The 25,022-nt window shown below is 42.6% G+C and overlaps 2 protein-coding genes across 10 annotated transcripts in view; one reads left to right on the top strand and one right to left on the bottom strand.

The window, feature by feature from the left end:
* cdc42bpab (CDC42 binding protein kinase alpha (DMPK-like) b) overlaps nucleotides 1–3,167 on the top strand; it is an 89,305-nt gene extending 86,138 nt beyond the window's left edge. For all 4 annotated transcript variants that reach the window (XM_037981652.1, XM_017409146.3, XM_017409145.3 and 1 more), the window contains one exon: nucleotides 418–3,167. In XM_037981652.1, coding sequence (XP_037837580.1) covers nucleotides 418–549 — 132 coding nt within the window. In that variant the 3' untranslated portion in view covers nucleotides 550–3,167. The remainder of the gene's footprint in view (nucleotides 1–417) is intronic.
* fzd3a (frizzled class receptor 3a) lies at nucleotides 2,948–24,301 on the bottom strand. 6 transcript variants are annotated; one of them, XM_037981655.1, is made up of 10 exons: nucleotides 24,232–24,301; nucleotides 22,774–23,218; nucleotides 11,921–12,117; nucleotides 11,228–11,690; nucleotides 10,839–11,138; nucleotides 9,897–9,986; nucleotides 9,735–9,807; nucleotides 6,118–6,266; nucleotides 4,512–4,916; nucleotides 2,948–4,441 (listed from the first exon to the last, which is right to left on the bottom strand). In XM_037981655.1, exons 2-10 carry the CDS (start codon nucleotides 22,972–22,974, stop codon nucleotides 4,082–4,084), a joined length of 2,238 nt encoding a protein of 745 aa, XP_037837583.1. In that variant the 5' UTR covers nucleotides 22,975–23,218; nucleotides 24,232–24,301; the 3' UTR covers nucleotides 2,948–4,081. The 6 variants fall into 6 exon arrangements, with proteins under 6 accessions (XP_037837583.1, XP_037837581.1, XP_017264641.1 ...); XM_037981653.1 differs by having other exon boundaries at nucleotides 24,161–24,287; XM_017409152.3 differs by having other exon boundaries at nucleotides 4,512–4,769; nucleotides 24,161–24,287.
* Between the last annotated feature and the right edge of the window lie 721 nt (nucleotides 24,302–25,022).

Raw genomic sequence — 25,022 nt, 5'->3', positions numbered from 1 at the left:
ACCCCCCCCCCCCCCCAGCCCTCCACAACCTGAGGACGCCACTGAACTGGAAACACACTCAGCCCCCACATGGTGACTTCCTGGTGGGAGTCGGGCCGTGTTTTCAGCTCAGTCTGGACCCCTCATCAGCTCTGTCTGCATGTTTGTTTTCTCTCAGCTGATCATTTCTGGTCAATTGAGCCGTTGATCTGCTGATGATGTGGAACAAAGAGTAAAACGAGGAGGGGAGGGGGGGAGCACAATCCCACACAGCAGATCAACGAGTTAAACCCCCCCTCCCTCATGAATCAGGAGCAGCCTGTAGTAAAAACACAAGCTTCAGCCTGGAATAAAAACAGATTCTGATGTTTTTCCTGCTGTCTTTTTTGTTTTTACCTCCTTTTTTTCCCCCCTCTCTCTCTCCTCCCTCCCCACCAGGACTCGGACTCCCCCCGTCACTCCACAGCCTCCAACAGCTCCACCTTCAGCAGCCCCCCCAGTCCAGCGTCCCCACACAAGACCAAGTCCCTGTCCCTGGAGAGCACAGAAAGGATGGCCTGGGACACATGAGCCCCACCGGCAGCCGCTCTTCCATTTCCCCTTCAACTTCTCGTCCACGCAACCCCACCAACAGACCGGCCGACCGCAGCCCCCTCCCTCCCCCTCCTCCGCAGCCTCCCACTTTACCCCCCATGAACATTTGTCCCACTCTACAGCCCGCTCAGCGCTCCTCCACGACGGGCGGAAACACTCTGGCGTCTCTGGAAGTTCAGAGGGAGGGGGTGGTGGTGTTTATGTGGGCGCTGAAGCTTGAGGATGCAAGTGTGTGTGTGTGTGTGTCTGCGCCCCTCATTCTGTAGAGATTAATTTAGAGACGCGATGCAACACGGACCCCAGAGGTAAAGGTTTGTACTTGTACATAGGACCAGTTGGGTTTCAGGGGACAGTTTTAATTTATTTATCGATCTTAGACGAGGAAAGCTCACGTCGCTTCTCCGTGGCCTGAAGCAGACAGGAAGCAGCCGCTTTCTCTTTTGGGTGCTGCACAAATTTCAAATCTGGAGAAACGCGAAAGAAAAGGAACGATTTTTTTGTTTTTATTTCCCTCCTGATGCTCAGCGCAGTGACTTTCGTAACACGTTTTTGTTTGGACCGGCGGCGAAAAAGCTCTCGTGACATCACCGCTCTCCACCCCTTTGGTTCACAGCGAGCGACATCATCATCCGGCAGCCTCAGCCGCAGCGTCGACTCCCATCACCATGATGTACATAGGTTCAACGCAGAGAGTTAATATATGAGAAGGAAAATACTATAGATACACGGGAAGGGAAAGAAAACTTCTGATTTGTGTTTTTCTTGTTTATTTTGAGTGATTTGAGGTTGTTTTCACACACAAAAGCCATTTTAAACCACTTTAACCAGTAAATTTTTTTTGTTTTTGCATTTGTTTGTTTTATATGTATAACACGTGTTGTACACATTTGTAAGAGCTCTTGATTTGGAAAAAAAACACTAAAATGAGAATGTAAACACTTCAAAAGCCTGCAGGAAAGTCAGCACTTAGGTTCTTGGTCGTGTCGATGAATCGTTTTATTAAATGACTTGACGTGGAAAAATATCCAGGCTGCAGCTCAGAACTCGGCCCGTTTCTTCTTCTTTTAAAGAAACAAAAAAAGACTATTAAAAAAGAAAAGCGTTTTCCCGTCTTGATGGTCTCTGGCTGAGCAGGACATTTCTCACCAACAAGCCCGTCTCCTCTTCCTCACCAGTTCACTGTCAAACTTGGAGGAAAGGTTTGGCCATATTGAAGTGGGGTTCTGTGTCAACAACACGAACGATTCATATCTTACGTGTTGTAGATGGCTCTTTGAACAGTCACAGCTTGAAACTCTAGTTTGTGTCTGACAGGACAGATGAGCTAACGGCTAGTCTGAACTGGGCCAAAGACCACAGCAGACTCTAAAATGAGTGGACACCATTTTGGCCTTACAGACATATCAGGACCTCCGGTCGAGCTACGTCTTCTGAATAACTGAAACGTAAAACTGACCGCTGGAATTATCTTTTGATCAAATCTTTGAAATTTGGGTTATTTTATGACGACAGTGATCCACTTTGGCCTCGGCTGCAATCGGACTAGCCCTTAGCTCATCAGTTCTGTCGAACATAAACCGTTTCTCCAACCTGAGGTCACCCAGGGCATTATCTCCTACAGGTAAGATACTAATTGCTATGTTTTTCACAGAATCTCACTTCAGTCTCGCCGACTTATTCCTCGAGGCCCCGCTCATGGAGCAGAATGTGAGAAAGACATTTTTTAAACTAGTTGGCTATAACAAGGTTTTACTTGTAGGAACATTCAGCTCTTGTTGAAGTTTCGTTAGGATCAGTTTTCTTCTCGTCTTGTCAGAAAGGGAAACATTTAAAAAGGACTTCAGCCGTGATTCCTGCTGCTCAGCAACCCATTCCAAGTATTATGGTTTCTTTTTTTTAAAGTTTTCTTTTTGTATACGCAGAGGTATTTGGGTTTTATTTTCAAACCACATGTTAGAAAACGTTTGGAGTTGGAGTGCAGAAAGTGTCAGCTGGGGGGGGGGATGCTTCCATGTTCTACAGCTGATCCCAGACGTTCCCAGATAAGGAGTGAGGAAGGGGAAACTCAGGAAAAGTCCGAACCAGTGAATTCTCTCCTGAGGTGGGTCTGTGCGTCAGGCTGGGCAGGTGGGGGTGGGGAGGGACGGGACCCGGGTGGGGACGACGTCTCGTCTGACGGCTGAGGTGCCAGTTTTGCGTGGAAGAAAATCTCAAATGAGAAGCAGCGCCTTGACATTTCAGAGGTCTTATCTACAGTACCTTCCATATTATTTTTGCGCTCATATCGTATTACACGTTTTGTTTTCTAGGATTGCTTTGTAATAATTTGTACAGTTTTGCATGTTATAGATGTAATCATTTTGTTTTCAGTTTGTTTTACTTACTTTTTTTTTTTTTGGACTGTTTGGGCGTTTTACTGAGGATAACCCACTACAGATGATGTAGATTCCTGTTTTGCACAAAAATATTTAAGGTGTAAGGTCAAAACAAAACAAAAAAAAATAATGTATGGAACTGGCTGCCACTCTTGTGTGGAGAACTCATATTAACCCGACTCCGATGTATTTCAATAAAGCGGAGGGCTGTTACAAATACACTCCCCGAGTTACTGTGTGCTCCTTTCTTCTGCTACGCAGCACTGCAGCCAAATAAAAAAAAAAAAAAACTTTTATTACAAATAAAACTCTTTACATCTATGAACAAGTCCATCTAACATTTACAGGTTCTATAAGTAGAGACACATTTAGGAGAAGTTCTACAGTTTGACTAATTTGAGGTGTGATCTGAGCGACGAAGCAGGTTCAGCTGATCCAGAGTTCCTTTGAGATCTGGTTTAACTAATCCTAACAGCGAAGAGTCGTGTTTAGTGATACTAAGAAGCTGGACAAGAACTCGATAACACAACCAGGGTTTCTCACGGAACAAACCAATGAGCCGATCTCTGCCAGGACATACAATCACCAGGGTATTTTTTAATGACCCAAAGGCAAAGCAACAATGTTTTTGTCTGTTTGTTCTGTTAGCAAAATAACAAACAAGTCAAATAAACTTCATCGAGTCCAGTGCTGCATTTTTTTCCTCTTGACTTCCTGATACAAATTTAGAAAACAAACAGTTTCTGATTTATTTCTGAATCAGCCAAATTCACTTCTGTTTCTGTCCAGGAGTTTGGATTTAATGTTTTTATCTTGCTGCATTCAGACCAAAGAGGAAAACTATAAATCTAATCATCCCCCCCCCGCCCCCAAGTGCAGTTTGTCAGTGTTCACATTTTGTTCTTGACAGGCTCAGACGTTCAGGTCCAACAGTAAAACTTCGACTTTGTTTATGACACCAATAAAACCAAAATATCCTTCATATTTGTGTAAAGAAGGCAACACTAAATGTGTTTCTTTGTTTGGAATGAAGCCGAGAAACGTTTTAAGGCAAAGATTCAAACTCGCTTCTCTCAGTTCTGACTGCATCCCAAAGTGGAGCAACATCTGTGTCTCCGCCTGGATCCCAGTATTTACCCAGAACCGGACCCACAGTGGTCCTTCCTGCTCTCTGTGAATCTCTCCACATTCTTTATTTCCTCCAAAGAAGTTTGTCTTCCTTCCTGCTGTCCGTTTCTGCTCAGGCCGCGGCTCCGTCGTCCTCCATCATCCTGTGGATCCCGTTTCCGGGGACGCCGAGGACGGCCTGAGCTGCCGCGCTCAGGTCCCTGATGCTGCTGTGCCGTGATTGGCTCTCCAGCCTCAGGGTGGAGTCGTGCCTCGACAGGCAGTCCAGTCGGTTGGCGCTGCAGTGTCTGGACAGGTCGCTGAGGCGAGGCGTGCTCCCGTACGGCGGCCGCTCGTCTCCGTCCCGGAAGCTGGAGCCGGTGTGTCTGCGGTGACGAACACAGAGTGAGTTTCAGGACAGACGGACTCTGCGGAGTTTAAAGACACAATCCCCACCTGCTGTCTCTGAAGCGGTGCAGGCTGCCGTGGTAGCTGCTCATCTTGGAGCGAGCGCTGCGGACGGAGCCGGCCCGGCTGGTGCTGGCGCTGGGCGGCTCGTCCAGCATGGCCAGGTGGGTGGAGGAGGCGTGGGTGGAAGTGCCCTGGGTGGACGTCCCTCTCGACTTCCTCACGATGGGCGTGTTGGGGTCCCTGTACAGCAGCTGGGCAAAGTCTGGCTCCTGGAGCACCTGTCGGCTCCCGCTGACCATCCCACTGCAGGAGGAGGAGGAGAGGGGCAGTGTAGGCAGGGAGAGGTGCAGCAGGGTGTGGATGGAGAGGGGGAAGGTGGTGGGGAGGTGGGGGTGGTAGAAGAGGATGGAGGAGTGGGTGGAGCAGGCGGTGGGAGAGGGGGTTAATGCTCTGAGTTTGGAGGGGAGGGGGGGTGATACAGAGAGGGACCATCAACCAGCCTCAGACAGAGAGGACATCCGTCTCCACCACAAGTATCCAACCTGCTTCACCTGAGGCCTTTAGACTGCTGACCCTTCATCTGAATACGTCTGTGTTCCTTTGTCTCCTCCACAGAGGTCTCCTAACATCAGGTCAGTAACAAATATAGTTTGGGAGCAAATCTGCCTCTAAGGAATTTCAGTTCCCTTTTTTTTTTTAACATCTAAACTGGACACTTTATTCGGCTCACTGGCCGTTCCCCACCATAAAAAATAAATGTGTTGTTCAGAAGTGATGTGTTAAATCCACTACTGCTTGATTTTTGTTCAATCATGCCTATGGTCTGATCCAAGACTTTTAAAAGGTTGTTTTATCATGAATGAATCAGAAAAGTAAAGTCATGAAGACTATCATTAATTTTACACATCATCTGATTCTCACCAGGGCCTAAAACATGATAAACAATCTCAGATAAACAACAACACTGTGTCATTTTCATTTATTTATCTGCACTGTTAGTAAACATCTCTGCTTTGGTCTCATCATTCCAGACGTCCTGCGCTTCATTCAGGTGAGACGTTACAAACTGAAGTCCTGCAGCCATGTTGTTTTAGAGAGAAGAGGTTCTCTCCTGCAGCCCTTCCAGAAAGCCGTACTTGTTTAACCTTTCTCCAATTGCTCCAATTTAACCTTTAACCTTTAACCTACTGAGGCCTGTCTGAGATGGAGCTCTTCTCTGACATGGAAGGGAAAGATTGGCAGCAGTTTTAAATAGTGTCTGCTTTTTGTGAACAATCCTTCTCACTGTAAAAATGGAGTCCAATTTGTTTAGAAATGACCTTTGACCCTTCCCAGCTCGATCCAGAGCAGCAAACTGACAAAACTCCTGCTTTTCTAGAGGTGATCCCTGATGATCCGGTCATCAGTACATCTGATCTGTATGCACAAGAATTAGTTTTCCACACTCTGTTTTTGTATTTAGTTTAGTTTATGTTCAAGAAATAGTATCACAATTCAATATGTCATGAAATCTGAGATGGATCTTCCTCTGAAAACTGAAGTGTTTATTTTTGTTACCATGACTGTATGATATCAGTCTCATCAGACGGAGCTGTGTCACCCCAGTCTGCAGCCTAATAACCCCATCAGTGTGTGTGTGTGAAGTACGTACTCTTTGCGCCTCTTGCCGTGGAAGAAACTGGCCCACTCGAAACAGGTCTTCTTGCTGCCCACCCAGAACACCGAGGGGATTCCCACAATCAGCATCATCAGGTACTTGATGAGGAAGAGGACCAAGTCGGGCCGACTGGTCTGCTGCACCTGAAACAGGAACACGGGAAAACGTTGACTTTGACTTGTGTTGGTCGGTTTGGAACGCAGAGCTGCACAAGGAGAGGGAAGTCAAAGTGTGCAGTTAAAACACAGGAAAAACTGCAGAACTTAAAAACAGAATTAAAAAGGTCAGGAACAAATTAGGGATGTTTTTACAATTTACTAAGGATGTTTAGATGTGTCGTCTGAATACATTCTTCTAATAAATTAAACTGAGCCACTATCTGGACACAGACCTAAACGAAAGGCCTCCAAGTCCCTGTAGGAATGACTGTCATGTCAGAGGGGTTTGGTTTTGTTTTCAGTTTTTCAGCAGTTTTACACAACATAACAGAACTGTAAACACTGATCTGGACCCATTACTCAACAGAAAAGAGTAGATTTTAGACGTGAACTTGTGTTTCCTTCATGAATTAGTTTTCCAATGTCAGATAAAAACCGTAGACTTGTTTCAGGACTGAGGTTAGCTCCAACAGAAGATACAAAAAAGTTTTACTAAATAAGCTGTTGTTTAACTTCGAACTGTTCAGAGTCCTTTTTTAAAATCAGTCTTCTGAGTGTCAGGTCAGACATTTAAACTCAAATCGTCTTATGTTGAGAAATGACAGAGTGGTAGCTGTTCTGGACAAAACTCTAAAATCGAGTTTGTGTGTGACCTCATGTAATATGAGAGCTGACACTGTTAGTGCTCAGAGTATGTGCTGAAGATGACTCTCAGCTACTACCACACCAAACTGTAGCTCAATATCTATAAAAATGACTTTTAGAGCTATTTTTGTGTTTGCTAAGGTTGATTAGCTATGGCGGCCATCTTGAATCAGCTTGACTCCATAAAATAATCAGCTGCAGATGTTGATCCAGTGAATACTTTCTGTAAGTTTCCTGAAAACGTTTGTTGCCTGCTTTTCAGCGACAGGTAGGATAAACTGAACAAAGGCTGTTCTGTATCGGTTTTCTCTTTTGTGAACATATTATTGTTCTGTCTAGGAAATTGGGAATAATTCTCTGGAAGTAAAACAGCTGAGCAGGGATGTTTCCATCCCTTCGTCACACACTACAGCTCTTCTTCCAAATAAAAAAAAAGGCTTTAAAACATGATTTTTATTTTAAAATGTTAATATAATCAAGCCCTTCAGCTAAAAATATGCAGAGAAATGCATCCATGGTATGTTAGAATTGTAATCCTGAGTCTTCCTGTGTGAAAACAAGCAGTGAGAGATGATTCACTCCCTGTGTGTGTATACTGTATGTATTTATGTGTCTGTCTGCTCCACTTCTTCACTAACAACAGGGCGGCCCTGCTGGAGGCATAAACACAGCAGCAGCAGCATCTTCTGTTCTCACATGAAGCTGACAACCTCTAAATTAACCTGCCCCTTTTTCTAAAACAGAAACATCAGCTTCAACTCGGAGATCTTTGCAGTTAGGCTGAAGAATGAGGTGATTTATTCAGACGCAGCAGCTGACTTGGGTCTGCTCTGTTTCCGTCACACACAGATTCAGTCCTGATGGCCCCATAATAAGAGGGCGAGGCGGAGGAGCGAGCCGGAGATACGCTCGTTAAAGCCCAGAGAGAAGGATGACTACACCCTCATTACACTCTGAATGTCGGTGACCTCACCTACGCAGCAGCCACGCTGTGAGGACTTATATCTAAAATAAGACTCCTTTCTGCGCGGCGTGTGGGGTTTGAGGCGCTGCGCAGCCTCGAGGAAGGCTTATAAGATAAATATAGTCAGAAAAATCGAACTTTCTGATGCACAGCATGGACTGTGTGTGGCTTCATGGCGTTCAGTGGGGCTTTTACTCAGCAGCGTTTCACTGCCTGTTGTTGTTTACTGTGTTCAGATGAGCTGGATCTGACCCCAGCGAACCCCTCCTTTCTCTGCAGAAACACACACAGTGGATTACAGCACTGCTCTCTTACACAATGCAGGATTTACGGCGCAGATTAGGAGCAGTCGAGTTCTTCTCCGTCTCTTTCCTCCGCTGAGGCCCAGCTGCATCGCGGCAGCAGGTGAGGAGAGGTTAAACCCCCAACTTTTAACAACCAGAGTGTCTGTTAGCGGACAGACTGGAGGAAACTGAGAACACAGTTTAAAATATTAACAGAGTGCCGAGGCCGGAGGCTGCTGCAGCTCAGTGAAACAAGACATCTGATCAACGACTGTGAATCTTGGTCTGATACACACAGTTTCTCGCTCTGTAATGAGTCTGTATTCAAAACACATCCAGCTGTTTTCTGCAGCCGCTTACTTTCAAACATCTTAGTTGTCCATTTATTGTTAACTGCCACGCTATCCCAGCTACCATCAGTAACAAAGTGAGCAGATATCAGTTTCTAAAACGATATTTTAAATACGGGTAAAATGCATGTATTCATACTGAATCATCACTTATCACTAATCATGTTTGTGACAGATGATCCAGATGACAGGTTTTATCCCTTCATCGCTTGCTGCTCACTGCAACGGCAGAAAAAGGATCTACATTTACTTCAACGCAAAAGCAAGAATATCGAGTTCAGATGAAACGCAGGAGTTTGAAGAGCTGCTTGTTTCGAATCAGCAGCGAGGAAAGGGTTTGGGTTCTGTTGATCCGCAGCAGCAGCGCCACAGGGGCATGTATGGAAAGCCAAAAGGGCCATAAATCAAAAGCTCTGAAACACCCTCCATCATGCAATAAACCTTATTAAATCGCCTGGTGTTGAATAAGCACCACCCTCGTACGAACAATACTCTAGCATTCAGATAGCTTAGAAGCTTGGTGTGTTCAACATTTTATTTATTTGATATTTTCACATTAGGATTTGTTCTTTAATTAAGCATTAAGACCAAATTAAATGAAGTACTTCTTGTTTATTTAGTAATAAAAATGTTCTGTTTGTTTAACTTATACATCTGCTTCTAAAATCTTTTACATGTTCAGTGGTTATAGTACAGAAATAAGCATTTTCCCAAAACCCTCTTTTTTTCATTTCCTACCGAGGTGTGGAAAATACTAATAACACTGAAAATGAGTTTGTGATCATGCTAACATGTCTGGTGTGTAAAAACGATTTTAAAACAGCTCTAACTATATCTGAAACGTGAGTATTTAGTGAGGTCGTACTGACAGAGCTTCATTCAGTATGAATTGATTCTTAAAACCAGAGCTAACTAAACGTGACTGTAAATGTTTGTAAAAAGCAGAAATTAATGTAACTGTTGAGTTATTTTTTATTTATTGTGTTTTATGTACGTACTTCTATAATCCAACCTTCTGACAACAAACAGTTTCTCTCTTTAAAACATTATGAGTTAAACTGATCAACGTACACCAGCTTTCCACAGGAATGAATGGATTCTACATTTTTGAAACAATAAACAAACCCTTCTAATATCAGCAAACATTTTTCAGTACAACCAGCAGAGGCTTTCTGACAGGAATAAGTCAGAACATGTTCAGGAAACGGACCTGATAGGGACAGGGGATGTGGTAGTCTCTGCACTTCTCCTGGACCCAGGTGGTCTCCCAGATGGTTCGGTAACTGCTCTCATAAAGGTAGCAGGCTAAGACGATCAGCAGAGGCACCAGGTAGAGGACGGAGAACACACCGATGCGAATCATGAATTTTACCAGTTTCTCCTGGTTCTCCTTCTCCAGGGGGATCTCCATGCGCACCCGATTGAGTGCGGCGATGCCTGCCAGCAAGAGCACCACACCCACCTGGAATAACACATGAAAAGGACTGGGGTCAGACCACCTTCTGGATTTCTTATTTTATTCAGAAAATAAGAGGAGAGACTCTCTATAAACACAAGTAGAGCTGAAACAATTGGTCAAGCAACTCCAATAAATTGATTACAAAAGATCCTCAAAGCTCCATGTGTGGACACAGTGTTTTATGAGGACAGGTATCACTGGTGGACAACATGCTTACACTTTATGTGCAACAAACACAGAAGAAAATCGAAGAAAAAGACCAAACAAAAGGCCAAAAGTTTGGGACTATATCAAACAGTAGAAAAGTGAAAACACTCTATAAAACCAACTTATTACCACAGTGCTCCAACATCAACAACATTGTTCAAGTTCACTCAGAGTAAAACAAAGTTCCCTGTAAACACAATTACACTTTACAATCCCATGAATCTTGCATACGTATATATGGACAAAGGTTTTTGATCACATCTGTTAATTGTCAAATTCAGATGTATCAGTCAGGGTTTGGGCTACAGTCCTTAGCTCCAGTTATTGGCAATCCTAATGATTCAGCATATAAAGACATTTTGGACAATATTATGCTTATATCTTTGTGGCAACACTTTGGAGACGGCTCTTTTCTGTTCCAATGAAGGTTTGGGCTCCATTGGTGTATCACATGTATATGTGATTACTCGATTAACTGATGGATTACTGAATAGAGTGCACAGTTACTATAATAATTGATAGCTGAAGCCCTGTACACAAATATAAATCAATTTATAGCAGTTTTATCTACAACAAAAAAATTAGCTAAAGACATGAGACATATATCTGTGCAGTAATGTAGAAACGTAAGTCAATACTCTTCCTCACCACAACATCCAGTCCGAGTGGGGCCAGCAGGAACCAGCGCAGTGCTGTCAGGTTGTACAGCCCCACAAAGCAAACTCCACTGATGCTGTCACCTTCGATCTTGTTCATGGCAAGCAGAGTGACAGTCAGGACCCCGGGAACACCCCAGGCGCAGGCGTGGAACAGCAGAGCCTTCTTCTCTATGGCCTCACTGCCCCATTTGGGAACAGCAGCCAGGAACCAGGTGATGGTCAGAATGACCCACCACACGCTGCCGGCCATGGTGAAGAAGTACAACACCATGAAGAGAAGAGTACAAGCCTGAGACAGAAAAATAAACACATTAAGAAACATTAAGATTATGAACAGGCAGAAATAAAAACAGTGAGAACGCCAGACGAGGATTATACCTTATTATGGGAGCCCTGAGTCACAGTCGAAGCTCGAAACCTCCCAGGACTCGCGGTGTTACAGGAAACTTTGTCCTCCAGCAGGAACCCAAGGAAGAAGACCAAGGACACCATCATGTAGCACACGGCGTAAAATATAATCGGTCGCTCGGGGTAGCGGAATCGGGACACGTCAATGAGAAAAGTCAGGAAAGTGAAGAGGGTGGCAGACAGGCAGACGATGGACACCACCCCGATAAAATATCGGGCAAACGCCAGCTCTTCACGAGAGAAATACATATTAGGACAGGGGGGAGAGCAATCCCGGACGCCCATGAAGGAGTAGCCGAGCTCTGGGTCAATTTTCAGTTCCCGAGGACACCAGAAGCCGTAGTCCCTCTGGACAGAGACGGGCAACTCTGTTGTGTCTGAAGTGGACAGGAGGTCTACAGGACGGGGGTAGGGCTCATCACAGTCTGGAAACCTGCGGGGGAAGAGAGGAGACGATGAGCTCAGGGTAATTTCAGCTGTTTAAACTTTTACAGCAGGCTACACGTGCTGAGAATTAGATCACAAACAAAACAATTTAAAGGGACTCTGTCGTAAACCCTTATTTTTCTACATTCAATCAAACATAAAAAGCTAATACTGATGCTTTTCAGTCTTTTACTCCTCCCACAGAAGGCTGAATTAAGTCATTGCTCGTGGACCAACCTGTTGCAGTCCATCTCCTCAGGCCAGCTGACACCAAACATGTCCATCAGTTTGTAGCAGTCACTCTTGGCCTGCAGACAGAGGCGGCGACAGGGCAGAGTCATCCGGCCGTACTCTGTGCACACCGGGGCGTAGAGGGCACAGAGGAACATCCTGAGCTCCAGCGAGCACTGCAGGTTCACCATGGGGTGGAACGGCTGCACGTGGAGACGGAGAGAAACAAGTTTAAGTGTGTTTCAGAAAATAACGAGCTTCAGTGAGGCTTCGACTTCAGGATGTGAACCAGCGAGGGCCACAAAAGGATCAGTGGAGCAAGGAAACAGTTTCTGGAGATGAGTCCATAAAAACAACTCGGGGCCCCTTTCCTTATAACCCCCCCCCCCCTTCCTTCCCTCACACATCCACACAGGAGGAGGAGCAGGCACACACAGGGCTGCAGACAGGCCCTTTGTGTTACAGGGAGGACCACGCTGGGGCTGACTGACACTGTGACAGCGTGCGTACACTCAATCAGAAGGAAAACTACCAAAGGAAGTTTATTACTTACACAATAACACATCAACAAAGCAGGGCAACAACAAATTCACACAGAAATGGTGCCAAAGGGCAGCATCTGTAATCTACAGTTACTCAAAGAGGAATGTGTGAGTTTTAAACAGGAAACGACGGTTTTGCGACATGTTCATCTGCGTATATGTGCCGTTTGTGTTACAGAAAGGTCTCAAACCACACCCAAGTCAATCACACACACAGTGTGCACCCTCCCCCCCAATATTTAAACCCTGAAGGTTGTATGACAGACAGACAGGCCCTGAGGGGGGAGGGAGGAGATGTTAGAGAACAGAGGGGTAGTAAATGGTTTGTTAGAAGGATAGATATCATCAAACAGTATTTTATAAACAGAGCACCAAGACCTGATACTGTTCTGACCCAGATATAATTCAACAGATTTGTGGTACGTACTAAGAAATCTCTAGATTTTGTTTTTTAAAATTAAATATCAAAATGGCTGCTTTCACATAGATGGAGATGCAGTTTAGAAAATTTGTATAAAAACATGAACAACCTTTATTCCTTCATGTTACACTGTACACCATCTATAGCCTAACTATTGAAAGATGTCTGCTTGTTCTGTTTTTTTTTCCTCCAGCTCAGACTGCAGCAGGAAACTCATCTAGATTCAAAGCCGTACAATTTTATCCTCTTGTTGTCGCTACAACACCTGCAATCAGATTCAAACTTTGAGAGACCTTGGTCACACCATATGTCCAGAAGTCCTCCTGACAGCACATTTCTAAGATGTCTTTAAGAAACGGGGTTATAACAGGTGTTAGGGCTGACAAAGCCTCTGTGTTAATGCAGCGTTTGTTATCAGACTGGTTCGTATCGCTTCTCTGAGATGAAAAGATGGACTGTAACAGGTACGAAATTGTTGCAGGACAACAAAGAGTCAAAACAATAAACTCTATAGAATAAAATGTCTCCACTCAGCAGAGTATACGCTCACTGAGTGATCATGTTTCATTGAGCTCCACTGTACAGTAACAGAAACATTTCGAGCAGGTTATGACCCAGAATCATCCATGAAAACACAACTGTTGTAACTAAAGATCCCCATTTCTACAGGTCATCGTCAATCACCTGAACATCGAACTAACAGGTTTTTATCAGTGAGATTTTCACTATATACATTGTTTTTCCTTTTACGGCTGTTTTTACATAGAAAAAAAAGTTTGGTTGCACTGTTTTGTAACTTGCAAAATAATAATAATAAAAATAATCAATAGTTAAAAATCAGTGTAAGACTTGTGATAAAACTGTGACTACAGGTAAAGATATAAAATGATATATTTACTTGAGTACATTGTTCTCTGGAGAAAAAGAAACAGGAGCAGAAAATTCTGACCTTATTTTTAAATTGCCAACAGTGCACAGATTATTTTCTGCTTTGTTGTCCGCAACATCTATTAGTTCCTCAGTGATACCCATCCAGAGACGGCTAACCACTCATACATGAGCTAATGCAGTTAAAAATGGCTTCCATCTTCATTCTTGCAGCCTTGTTTTGATTCCCGCAGGCAACCGATGTGTACTACAGAGCACAATGACACGCACTTTACTGAACGACAGAGCGAGATGGCAGGGGAAACGCTTGAGTAAATATATAGGTTAGTCTTTCTATTCACTCACCACTTTTCTAATTTTAAACCTTTTCTCCTACCCTTTTTATCTTCCTCCTCGATTTCTTCAGAGTCTACATCAAGCTAAAGGTGGATGAAACATATGAAACATCTTCGGTCTCCACAGAATCCAGTTTCCTTTGGATTTACCACCCAAACTAAGAACTGTTGGTTCACCATCAGTCCAGTACATAGTAAGAGGTTTGTCACAGTGATTTTTCACCCCTGAGTTGGCCGTGGTAGGAGAATCGAGCATGTGTTATACGCCTCCGTCCACCGGCTACATGCTAATGTATTTTCAGCTTCTATCCCACTGCTACGGTGTTTTGTTGGTGATTTCTGATCCCTGAAAACTTGAAGCAGCCGACCACTCTGAAAACACAGCCTCACATGTCAGTTCATCTTAGAGAAGCTGCTTTCAGAGAAAAGATGATCATAGTCAATATAGTTAAGTACTATTTGTTTTGGAAAAAAAAATACTCCTCTTAGAAATATTTATTGAGCATATTTTCATTCTGAAAGAAAAACTGTCTGACAGGTGATTGTAAAGCAGATAGTTCTGCTTCGTAGCACCAGTCTTTGTTTTAACGCCTTGTAAAAAAAAAAAAAAGGTAAAAGATTTGTCAAATAAATACAAAGTAAAACGAATCCTGGACCTGTTAGGTAAAGACAGAATTAAAGTAAACCAAGAGCAGACTAAAACGTTATTAAAGATCAGCCCCACAGTATCAGAAACGCTGCCAGGTAAATGACTCAGATTGTGTCACTAGACCATAATTGTGGAAAACATTGGTACTTGGCTTCAAGCTGCCTTCACCAGTTGGACAATGCACTCCGTCAGTGCAGCCACAACACAAATACAGCTCAGGAATGGCCCAGGAAACACTAAAAGAGACACAAAGCTGTTGACCCGGTCTTTAAACTTCACAGAATCCAACCTGATAAGGCTGGAAGAAGCTCAAATCAGAGGTTTCACCCTACGACTCACTGAACTCTAAGATTTAAGATGCCAAAACCTGAGATTTCTTGCCGCAGCAGAATCATACAAACACCCAACAGAGTCAGTAAATAAAAAACAAGTACTGGGATTATCACTCTTATTGTTAAGATTTTGAATCTAAAAAGATTGGGAGGAAGATGAGAAAAATCACACAGCTGTGGACGGCTCATGACTGGGAAAAAGATGTCTTTTGTTATGCTTTTATTTTGAAGGCCAGTGGGCGTTTATTTCAGCCTCTGTCTGCACGCTGCAGCAGAGTCTCTCCACTGGTTAAAGAGTTAGACATTTAGGGTTTACCATAATGTCAGCACATGGTAAAAATACAGACTGATACAGAACGTAGAGTTTTAACAAAATTTGGACTTTTAAATGTTTAATTACTGAATCCAGTAGCAAAGCAGTGTGCTTAGTTTGTAAAGAACAAAACGTTTTTTAACAATTATGAATTAAATCAGTACAGTCAGAATAAACACAGAAATGCAGAACAGGCATCAGCTTTTTACCAAGCTTTTTACATGGCTACATCCAGGAATGCAGCAGTCAGAGTAGTTTTATGATTTCTCACAAAACGGCTAAAAACAGTAAGCTGATCTCTGATGGAGGGCTTAGTTATAAGTGTTTGGAGGCTTCTGCTGTTAATGTGTCCAGAGGAAAAAAAAACAAGGGACAGGAGAACTGTCCACACATGAGAAGACAGCTAAACCAAGACACTGACAGTCACCTGCACCAGTCGTCACATCTTCCTCAGGTGTAAAATATGACCTCAGGGCATCTGTTCAAGCCCATCAAAAACTAAATTTATATTAACAGAGAAAAATAAATAAATAAATATAAATATATATATATATACCTATTTTATGTTAATTTGATGTTTGAAATGCAGCAAAACATGCATTATTTATTCCTCAAATGTTTATGTGAATGTTCATTATTGGTATAAAATATAAAATCTCAATATGAGAGGTAAACCAGTCTCAGTATAACTGGGTCTGATTTGCATTGCTCAGTTGTAATGTCTACTCTTAGCAGCTAATGTAAATAATTTTCTTTAAATAACTTTAAAATCTTTATTTTGCAGAATAGAGCATCCTGCCCTCTGCAGTTACACACGCGGCTTTGGAAGAATAAATTGCCCACTTCAGTTACTCCTGCTTTACATGCAGATGAGTAAGAAATGTTTTTTATTTTTTCACCCCTCAAATTATCATAGTTTACATCTACATTCAGTCCAACGTGGTGAACTGGCATAAATTATTTTACTTCTCCTACGGGTGTGCAAATGTCTGCATATTTTATGTGGGTAAAAACCTGTGATCTTCAGGCTGTGTAGAAAAACAATCCTGACCTCTGTTTCACCCCACAGTTCTGACATTATGCAGTCTGAAGCACGTAAAGAATATTGTGATTTTCATTATTAATTCAGCCTAGTTTAATTAGGAGCCTCCACTGGTGGCTGGGTGTGCCTTCCAAACACTACAGTGATTAGATTTTAATGGAGGCTTGGAGTCGGCTGCTGAGATACTGTGACTCGCTGACAAAAAGGAGCCCGATGTGGTCGACTGGTCTGTGATGATTTGGTTTTTTATAAATACCTCCCAGTCACCTCTCTTCCTATGAACCCCCTCCCTTCATTCAGCCCTTCAACCCCCCTCACCGTGTCGCTCTATTTCTCCTCTGCTGCCATTTCAAATTTCCAAATTTCCAAGCTCAGCACCATGGCGACGAGTGATGCATCAGCGGGGAGAGAGGAGGGTTCGAGGAGGTCAGGGTGCAGGGCGGAGGGGACCACCTCCCGGGAGGTGAAAAATAAAAGCCCTTGCTCCCTTTGTTAACAGCACAATTGGGACCGTTTCCCAGGCAACGGGTGAGTCCTGCACTGGGGGGAAGGGGAGGACAAAGGAGGTTCAGGAGGGGGGCAGAGAGTTGGGAGGAGAGATGGGTCGACCAATCGGCCGTGTCATTCACTACTAAAAAAGTGCTTGAAAACCTTAAGCTTTGGCAGCATGTATCATCCGTTTACACACACACACACAAGAGGTTGTTGTGGACCAGTTCCTCGCTCTCTGGATGTGCTTCTTATTCACTCCTCAGCCAATAAACACGGTGTTGGACATTAAATAAAACAACAGGCTCTTTTATAGCCCGAGTCACGCTGGGTAGGATTTATCACACCGTGTTGTGTGTGTGAGGGTGTGTGTGTGTGTGTGTGTGTGTGCTTCACAGGGATACATCTTCACCAACCAGTTTTCAGTTCACTGCTGCATGTCTGAACAGACTTGAATTCATCAGAGAGTTGTTCCAGCATTCAGCAGAAAGTATCAAACACCCAAATCTAAGAGCTCCTTTACAAATCCATTCACTCAGGCTGGGCGGAGTATCTGGGTTATCCTCAACAGCAGCTGTAATCTGACACAGTTTATCTGGACCTGCTGTACACTTGAGACAACAGGCTGATTTAAAAGAGCTGAAAGGAAAAGGGGACTGAGTGGCACAAAGCAGATTAAAAAGTGCTCTTTGTTTAGACTTTGTCAGTGTCTCTTTAAACAAATGCTCTAAATAACCTGATCAAAATGAGCATAAAACATCAGCTATCCTGGTCAGGATCTCACCAAGGCAACTATCTTTTTATCAAGCCACCATTAAAATGATGTATTGGCTTCAGCTTACACAAACCCAGTTATCAGTCTGATGTAATTAAAATCCTCAGCTGGCTGCGACCCTCACTTTGTCCATCTGGCCCTAACAAGACCTTCAAGCCATGGCAGCAACATGACTTAAACCTTACAGATTAAATAAAAACCTTACATGCTCTCCTCTTCTTAAAGCAGTGCTTTGTTAAATATCTTAAAAGGACAGTTCAGATCTTTTGAAGTGAGGTTTTGTGGAAAGGTCATGAACAATTATTAGCTTACCTGTTGCAGAAAGCTCTTTGACCAGAGAAACAAAGAAACAAAACACCATTCTGACCAGAATGACAAGCTAACTACTAGTCCGAGTGGGTATTTCTGTTAAATTATAAATAAAATATTCAATAATAAGCATAAGTCAATATTACATTTCCTATCCTAACATTGTTTTCTGTTTGTCTTATGTTTATCTACACAGTAGTTTGGCACCTGCCATCATTCTGGGCGTGGATGTATTTCTCCAAATTGAGGTCAATTCAAAGGTCTGCGATGTAATTATAAATTTATTACTGATGCATTTTAATAATCTTAAAACTTAAATGGCTGTCTTATTTTACATAAACACTGGTTTATAGTTTGTTATGCCTAATAAAGAATGCATAATAACATATGTCAAAAACTCAGATGAATCGCAGGCTGTTAAGTAAAAATTAGCATAGATGCCTAATTAAGACTGAAAAAGCCCTAAAAAAAAGCTAAAGAAATAAGCAGCGTATTTATCACTTAAGTTTACACAAATGTGTTGACTGTCTTAAAGTGGCAGCACGGATTAACATGAACAAAATTGATTTTTGACATTTAAAAATCTGTCCTACTATCTACAGTAAACTGCTGTAAGAACTGTTTATAACTTTTCCACGGAAAGCCTTCAAAAGATCTGCTTTTACGTTACCAAACAGTGGAAGACATTTCTTTTTAGCTTCAACAGAATCAAATATTTAGCTTTTGCTAAAAAAGCTAAATAATATATTTACGTTTAGTTGCAACAGTTAGATTTTCTACATTTAGTAGATTTAATCAGCCTGGTGCCCAGGAATAGACCTTAGGATAAATACAGACTCTAAAGCTAATTCAGTGCATTTCTCACACAGATGGTAACAGTCCTAATTCTGCGATTTACAAAACAAAACAAAAAATCATAAGCCAACAGTAATGTTTACAGCAACACCCCCCCCCCCAAAAAAAACAAAACAAACAAAAAAAACAACTTAAAAACCATGGATATGCAAAGCCAGAAATGTGGGATTTATACATTACCACCATTAAAAACCGGTTGTGTTGCTGTCAAACTGTACGTCTTTACTGAATGCCTCTACTTTGAATACTTCAAAAAGCTTCACTAATGTCCTGTGATGAGTCCACGCTGCATTACATCAGCTGCAGAGAACTCCAGGGCGGAAATAATAGGATTTTAGCCCATTTAGTTTTCTCTTTTTCTGATGCCAGTCAAATCCGCCACGCTCTCACTTATTTTATGAGAGTGTAGCACAGTGTCGCTGTGGCAAAAAAAAAAAAAAAAACAATTCTCAAGCCTCGAGGCCCATGTCCCATTTCAGCTGTGAGGTCATACGGCGGTCAGCGATGATGGACTGGAAGAGGATAAACACCAGAACGTAAAGAGCAGTATTTTTAGAAATCAGCTCATTTGAGTATTTCTCAGTATTTGTGAAAGCCTTCAATTGTCTTTTACACACATCTAATCCCCGTTTAAAATTTGTTAAAGCAAAGCATCAGTGTTGCTGCACTTGGTGCCAGTCTTTCACAAAAACGACCCAATATAAACATCATTAGAGAGTAGTTCTACAAATTTTTATGGGTTTATAACAAGTGGCGTGATGATAAATTGCCCCACTTTCCGTAAAACCCCAGGAAAAAAAAAAGCTTTGAAAAGACAGCATGCGAAAAGTAATCCAAAAAGACACCACTTCAGGGGGTTTGAACAAAAACTCCAAGAACTGCAGGCGCTGGTTCTCCTCCAACTCCCGGCTTCTCCACGGTGCAGGGCATTCATCATGATAATAATGGCTATTAAGCAGACCTAATTCCCTTTAAAATCAGCTGTCAGTTCTCCTTTGGCTGCCCTCAGCGTCTTACAGGCTTCGAATCCCCCCGTGAACTGGATCTGGGCCGAGTTATCGGGGAAAGCAGGAGCGGTCTCTCCATGATCTGGAACCTACTGGGTTTCCATGAGTTACCCAAGCCCAACAAGCCGTTCTGAGCGCTAAAAGAGACTTAATGGTGAATCCATGACCAATCAAAGTGAACACCGTCAAAACTATAGTGCCTCTTTTTGTTCGATGCGACACACACCCTGTGACTGAGTCAGAAACTTTTCATTAAATGTTTTAAACCACACTCCATGCACCATAAAACACAAAGAGTAGTATTATCTAAAGACAAAACAAAAAAACATCTGGAGAAAGTTTATTTTCTAAAGCCTGATAGTAATTTGACAAAATGTCTGCGGTTTGATGCATCAACTGTGTAAGAAGCAGAAAGAGAACTGAGGTAAAAAAAAATACTGTCGGTGGCTGACTAGGGTCACCATGGTAACCACACACCTGTGTCCGCCTCTCATAACGAGGCAGACAGAAATCCTGGCTAAAAAGTAAGCCTCGGAGAAACAGACCCTGTGCCAAAAATTATAAAACATATTTTAAACTATCCTGAAGTGTCCGAAGCCTCTGATCGTCACACAAGAGTTTTTATCTTTCTGCAGTGTTTTATGTAGATTTGACAAATTTATTTATTTAAGGTTTGAGATAAAACTAAAGGTCCAATCACAGCAAGAGAGACACAGGATAAGAGAGGACAAAAAAAAAATCTATGTTTGGAGGACAAGAAGTGCACAGTTTGTAGGAATGAGAAGTGTTTTTGGAAAAGGTTTGGAAAGTTTAGACAGCTCAAGAGGTTACGATGTGTAAAAACTGTTAAATATCTCAAAATACCAGTTCATTCATGTGATGTCCAATTTTCTGTGACCTTTATGAGTCCAGATATAGTTAACAGTAGAAACATTGTTCAAAGAGGGCTGGGTTTTCTTGTTTTGTTCATTTTTTCTATGTGGAATTTTGTTTAGCAGTTTTTGAAAAGTTTCATCAACATTAAACTCTGTACTGGTACCAAGAGTCACAGCAAACTATTCCTAATTGAGCCACACATTCTGATGGTTTTTTTATATTTATTTTTTTAACTCAAGTTTTTCCAAAGGTGCAGGAGAAGCAGTGAGACAAAGAATTTGGCAGAAATGGAAAAACAACAACAAGGGTGCTTCGACTCCATCCTTGATTGGCTTCTTATTAGTTTAAGAGGTTAAACCAACGTAAGGGCGCAGCGGTGAAGTGACACGATGCTGCAGCAGGATGGGTCATGTTCAGAGGTTACATAACACCCTGGGTTTTTGTGGCACACTGCTCCCCACGCCCTCCACCTCGCCATTCATCTCCCCAAGCACAGCAAAGCGGGACGAGCACAGATGGTTGGCAGGCATATCGACATCACCGCCATGATGCCAGGCAGGGCGGGGCGGGGCAGGGTCGAAGTTGAGAACAGGCGCAAATGTTAAGATGACGCAGAGAAAAGGACAAACACAAATATAGACGAGTGATACGCACGCAGATGGGCTGAGAGTTTCTCCAGCAGAGCATCCAGTCAAATGTTTTTATGTAGAACGGCCTGTAAATGCTCCATAAAACCACCTCAACAATGGATCAGCCTACATAACGGATGGGATTAACTCAACAGGCTTTTGCTCCATGACTGTTTAAATTTAAGAGGATAACAGCACCGTAAAAGCAGCCGTATATAAATCTATAGATTAAAACAATAAGAGACTCGCTAAACCCAGAAATGAGATGTTTACTCCATCACCAAACTGAAACCAATCTTTATTCCCAGGCGTGGCAGAGTAACGGTCCAAAAGCCTGTTATGTAAAATGGCTTTGGTGACCAGGTGCTGATGTGAAAAACCCCGACATGTTGTGTCTGCAAACAAGCCAGATGTGCAGCATGTGAGCACACAGCATCCTGGTAAATCTGTCACCTTCTGACCCTTCAGGGACAAAAACATCAAAACCTCATTTCCTACTGAAAGCTTGTTAAAAAGAAGTGCCGGCAGATAAATGTGAAGAAGTTGGCTCTCTCTCAGTGGACACTGAAGGTGACTGATGTCCATGGTACGAACACTGAAATCCCATAAGACCCTTACATAACAAGTCATAGCTGCTTTAAATACCAAAACATCATATTAAGTAGACATGTTAGGTATTAGAATTTTGAACTTCTATAAACTACAAACAAAATAAAGCAAAAAAATAAATAATAAAAAATCTGGAAAACCTGCTACTACATTATATACAAAAAACAGCTTGTAGAGATTACAAAATGTACAGTCTACGTAACATAAATAAAAAAAACAGTAATTACGTTTGCTCCAAACTGGGTAGACTTCATTATTTAAGCACATCCAACCCAAGCCGTTCAACACTCCTTTGTGTGGTTTAAAGAAAACCTGACAGCAACATAAATAGTTACTGCGTTACTGAAGGTTTAACATCAGTGTTCTGTAAAATAAAAAACAGGTTTTTATTTGTTGTATGTGCTACAATTGTTCTGAGTGTCTGATATTAGATTTTTTTTTGCTCTGTGCAGGAACTGGTTACAGTTGTATTGGACTTCATAGTTAATTTTTTTTGCCATTTGGATATTTTATGTGTCATTGTATTAATTTAGGTGGTTCTTTTTTGGTATGAGCACATTTTATCTACCTGCTGACCTGATGTGCTGAATCAGAGAGCTGCTAATAACATTTAAAGCAGTACTTTTTTCTGTGAATACTTGTAAATTACTATAGTCCAAATATTTTAAAGGGTTTGGTTTAAAAGCATAAGCATCAGTAAAGTTATCTGGAAGTGTCTGCACCATTTCTGACAAAGGAAATGGCCGGTTACATCTTTTCCAACATGACATGTCAGCGGTGTGGTGTACCTCCATGGCGAGAGCGGCGGTCTGCTGGTCGTAGTGGTTCAGCACGTTAGGCATGAAGGTGGAGTTGTACGGCAGGCCCTGACACATGCGCAGGGTGATGGGCTCACAGGAGAACAGGCTGTGGCTCCCCGCCGCAGCGTCCATGGGGATGGCCACGCACACGGCGAGCATGGACACGGAAAGCGCCCAGAGGAGATCCATTACCGGTCTGTGCGGATGAGACGGGAGACCCAGGAGGCGGCTGGTTAGGATAAAGGGTTGAGACCTGCTACCATGAGGCTCGTTCACCACGACGGAGGAGTCAGGAGGGTCTTCCTCCCGCTCGGATCACAGAGAAACGGTCCTGGTTGGCCAGCGTAGTCCGACATATTCGTGGCTGAAGCCGTCTGCATCCATCGCCCAGTTCACAGAGCGTCACAGGACCTCCATCACCTGACAGAGGTAACTGATGGAAACAACATGCAACCAGAGAGCCCAGAAATGTTAAAAAAAACAATCATGACAAAGAACAGGGCATAGAAAGATCCCTAAACATCTATAAAATATGGTCAAAAACAGGAATGCAGGAAAAACATTTGAACTAAAACGTGTTAAATACTGATTGTTTTGAGAAAATTTTATCACCTATTTTTACACAAAAGTTGACTGGTTTAAACAATAAAAGCCTTATTCACCAAACATTTATTATTAAAAAATAAAAAACTTATAAAACATTGATATTCCTGAGAAATTTAAAAATCCTTACCAATACACAGATATTTATATTGTTAAATAAACCTTGATTTGAAGCTCAGAATAGTCTTTTAATATTTAAATATTTCAGCCTGGTTTTGATGACGCCATCTTTATTAACGGAAACTGATACTATTACACCTCAGTACACACCCGTATCAGCGGGAATACTTTACAGTTCATTAACATAAACATATACTGTATTTCTCTTCATTTAGGTTTAAATAAAACAACAGACCCAGTAAACCCGGTCTGAATTTAAAGTTTGGTTAATGCGACATCCGTGCTTCGTTTAGCCCACCTGTGCAGCTCCTCCTGAAGCGCCTCAGATTAACAGGAGGTGCTCCTCCTGCGAGAGGAGAACATAAGCAGAACCGGGAGGTTCGACACGGTGCTGGGTCTTGTTCCCCCCCTCTCCGTAAAGCGGCTCAGCTCAGCCTCTAAAACGCGGACTCGACGGGGAGAAACGCCAAAGCCACACAGTCCGAACAAAAGATGACGGTTGGTCCGTCCTTACTGATGGTAGCAGTCAGCGTACACCGGCGTTACCCGTCCGCCGCGACGGGCCGGGCGGCGACGGAAGCTGCCCGTTCGGGAGAATCACCCGCCCCCACATCTACACCCAGGACCGCTGATGAATTTAAACCAACTTTACCTGAATGTTCTCCCGAAAATTCACGCGCCGCTCCTCGAGTTTGTTAACAATGAGTGCACGTCCCTCCTCACCTCCTCTCACCCTCTCCTCCTCCTGTCCTCTGCCTCCTCCTTCTCCGGCACCATCAGGCTCGCGAGAGTGTAAGAACGACTTCCGGTCTGAGCCGTCAAAATAAAAGCCTCGTCACAAGGAAAATCATTGGAACGTTGCAGACAAAAAAGAAGCTCTGTCAGTGTTGCTAAACGAAAATAAATACACTTTAATTCTCTAATGCCAAGCTATTTTTTGGATATTGTTCTCTGCTAAAATGGGAGTTTATTTTGCACAGTCAGATAGTTAAAGAAAATTCAAGTATTTAGTAGTTTTCTCTACCTGAGTACAGTTTTGAAGCAAACTTTTAAGTTAGTTTTTTTTATTGCTCACTGCCATAGGGTGGACCATAAACCTTTTGCCTGTGTCTGTTAGCAAAATATCTCATGAACCACCAGACATGTTTTACTGAAACCTGCAGAACCATTGTTTGCACATCTAGAACTAATCACAAAAATGGGTGTAACTCAGCTAATTTTACACATATTGAGCTGAAATTTGGCATAGCAGCAGCTGAGAGTCATCTCCAACACATACTCCAAGTGCTATGGATTTCATAAGATCTTTGTTTAAAACTTTGGCAATAATTGTTGGAGTTAACTTTGTTTGTCTGTCAGCTAAATGTTTCATGACTTTTATTGTGACTCTTAGAAAGTAATTATTGGATGAACACCTACAACTGATTAAAGTTGTGGAAAACTGTGATTTAGTGATAATAAGATACCAATGGTCTCTGGGACATCCTCATTAGGTCTAACAGAACCATCCTGTC

The sequence above is a fragment of the Kryptolebias marmoratus genome, linkage group LG19 (genome assembly GCF_001649575.2).
Source record: "Kryptolebias marmoratus isolate JLee-2015 linkage group LG19, ASM164957v2, whole genome shotgun sequence".
In the NCBI taxonomy this organism is placed as follows: Eukaryota; Metazoa; Chordata; class Actinopteri; order Cyprinodontiformes; family Rivulidae; genus Kryptolebias; species Kryptolebias marmoratus.
This window is presented reverse-complemented; position numbering and strand designations above follow the sequence as displayed.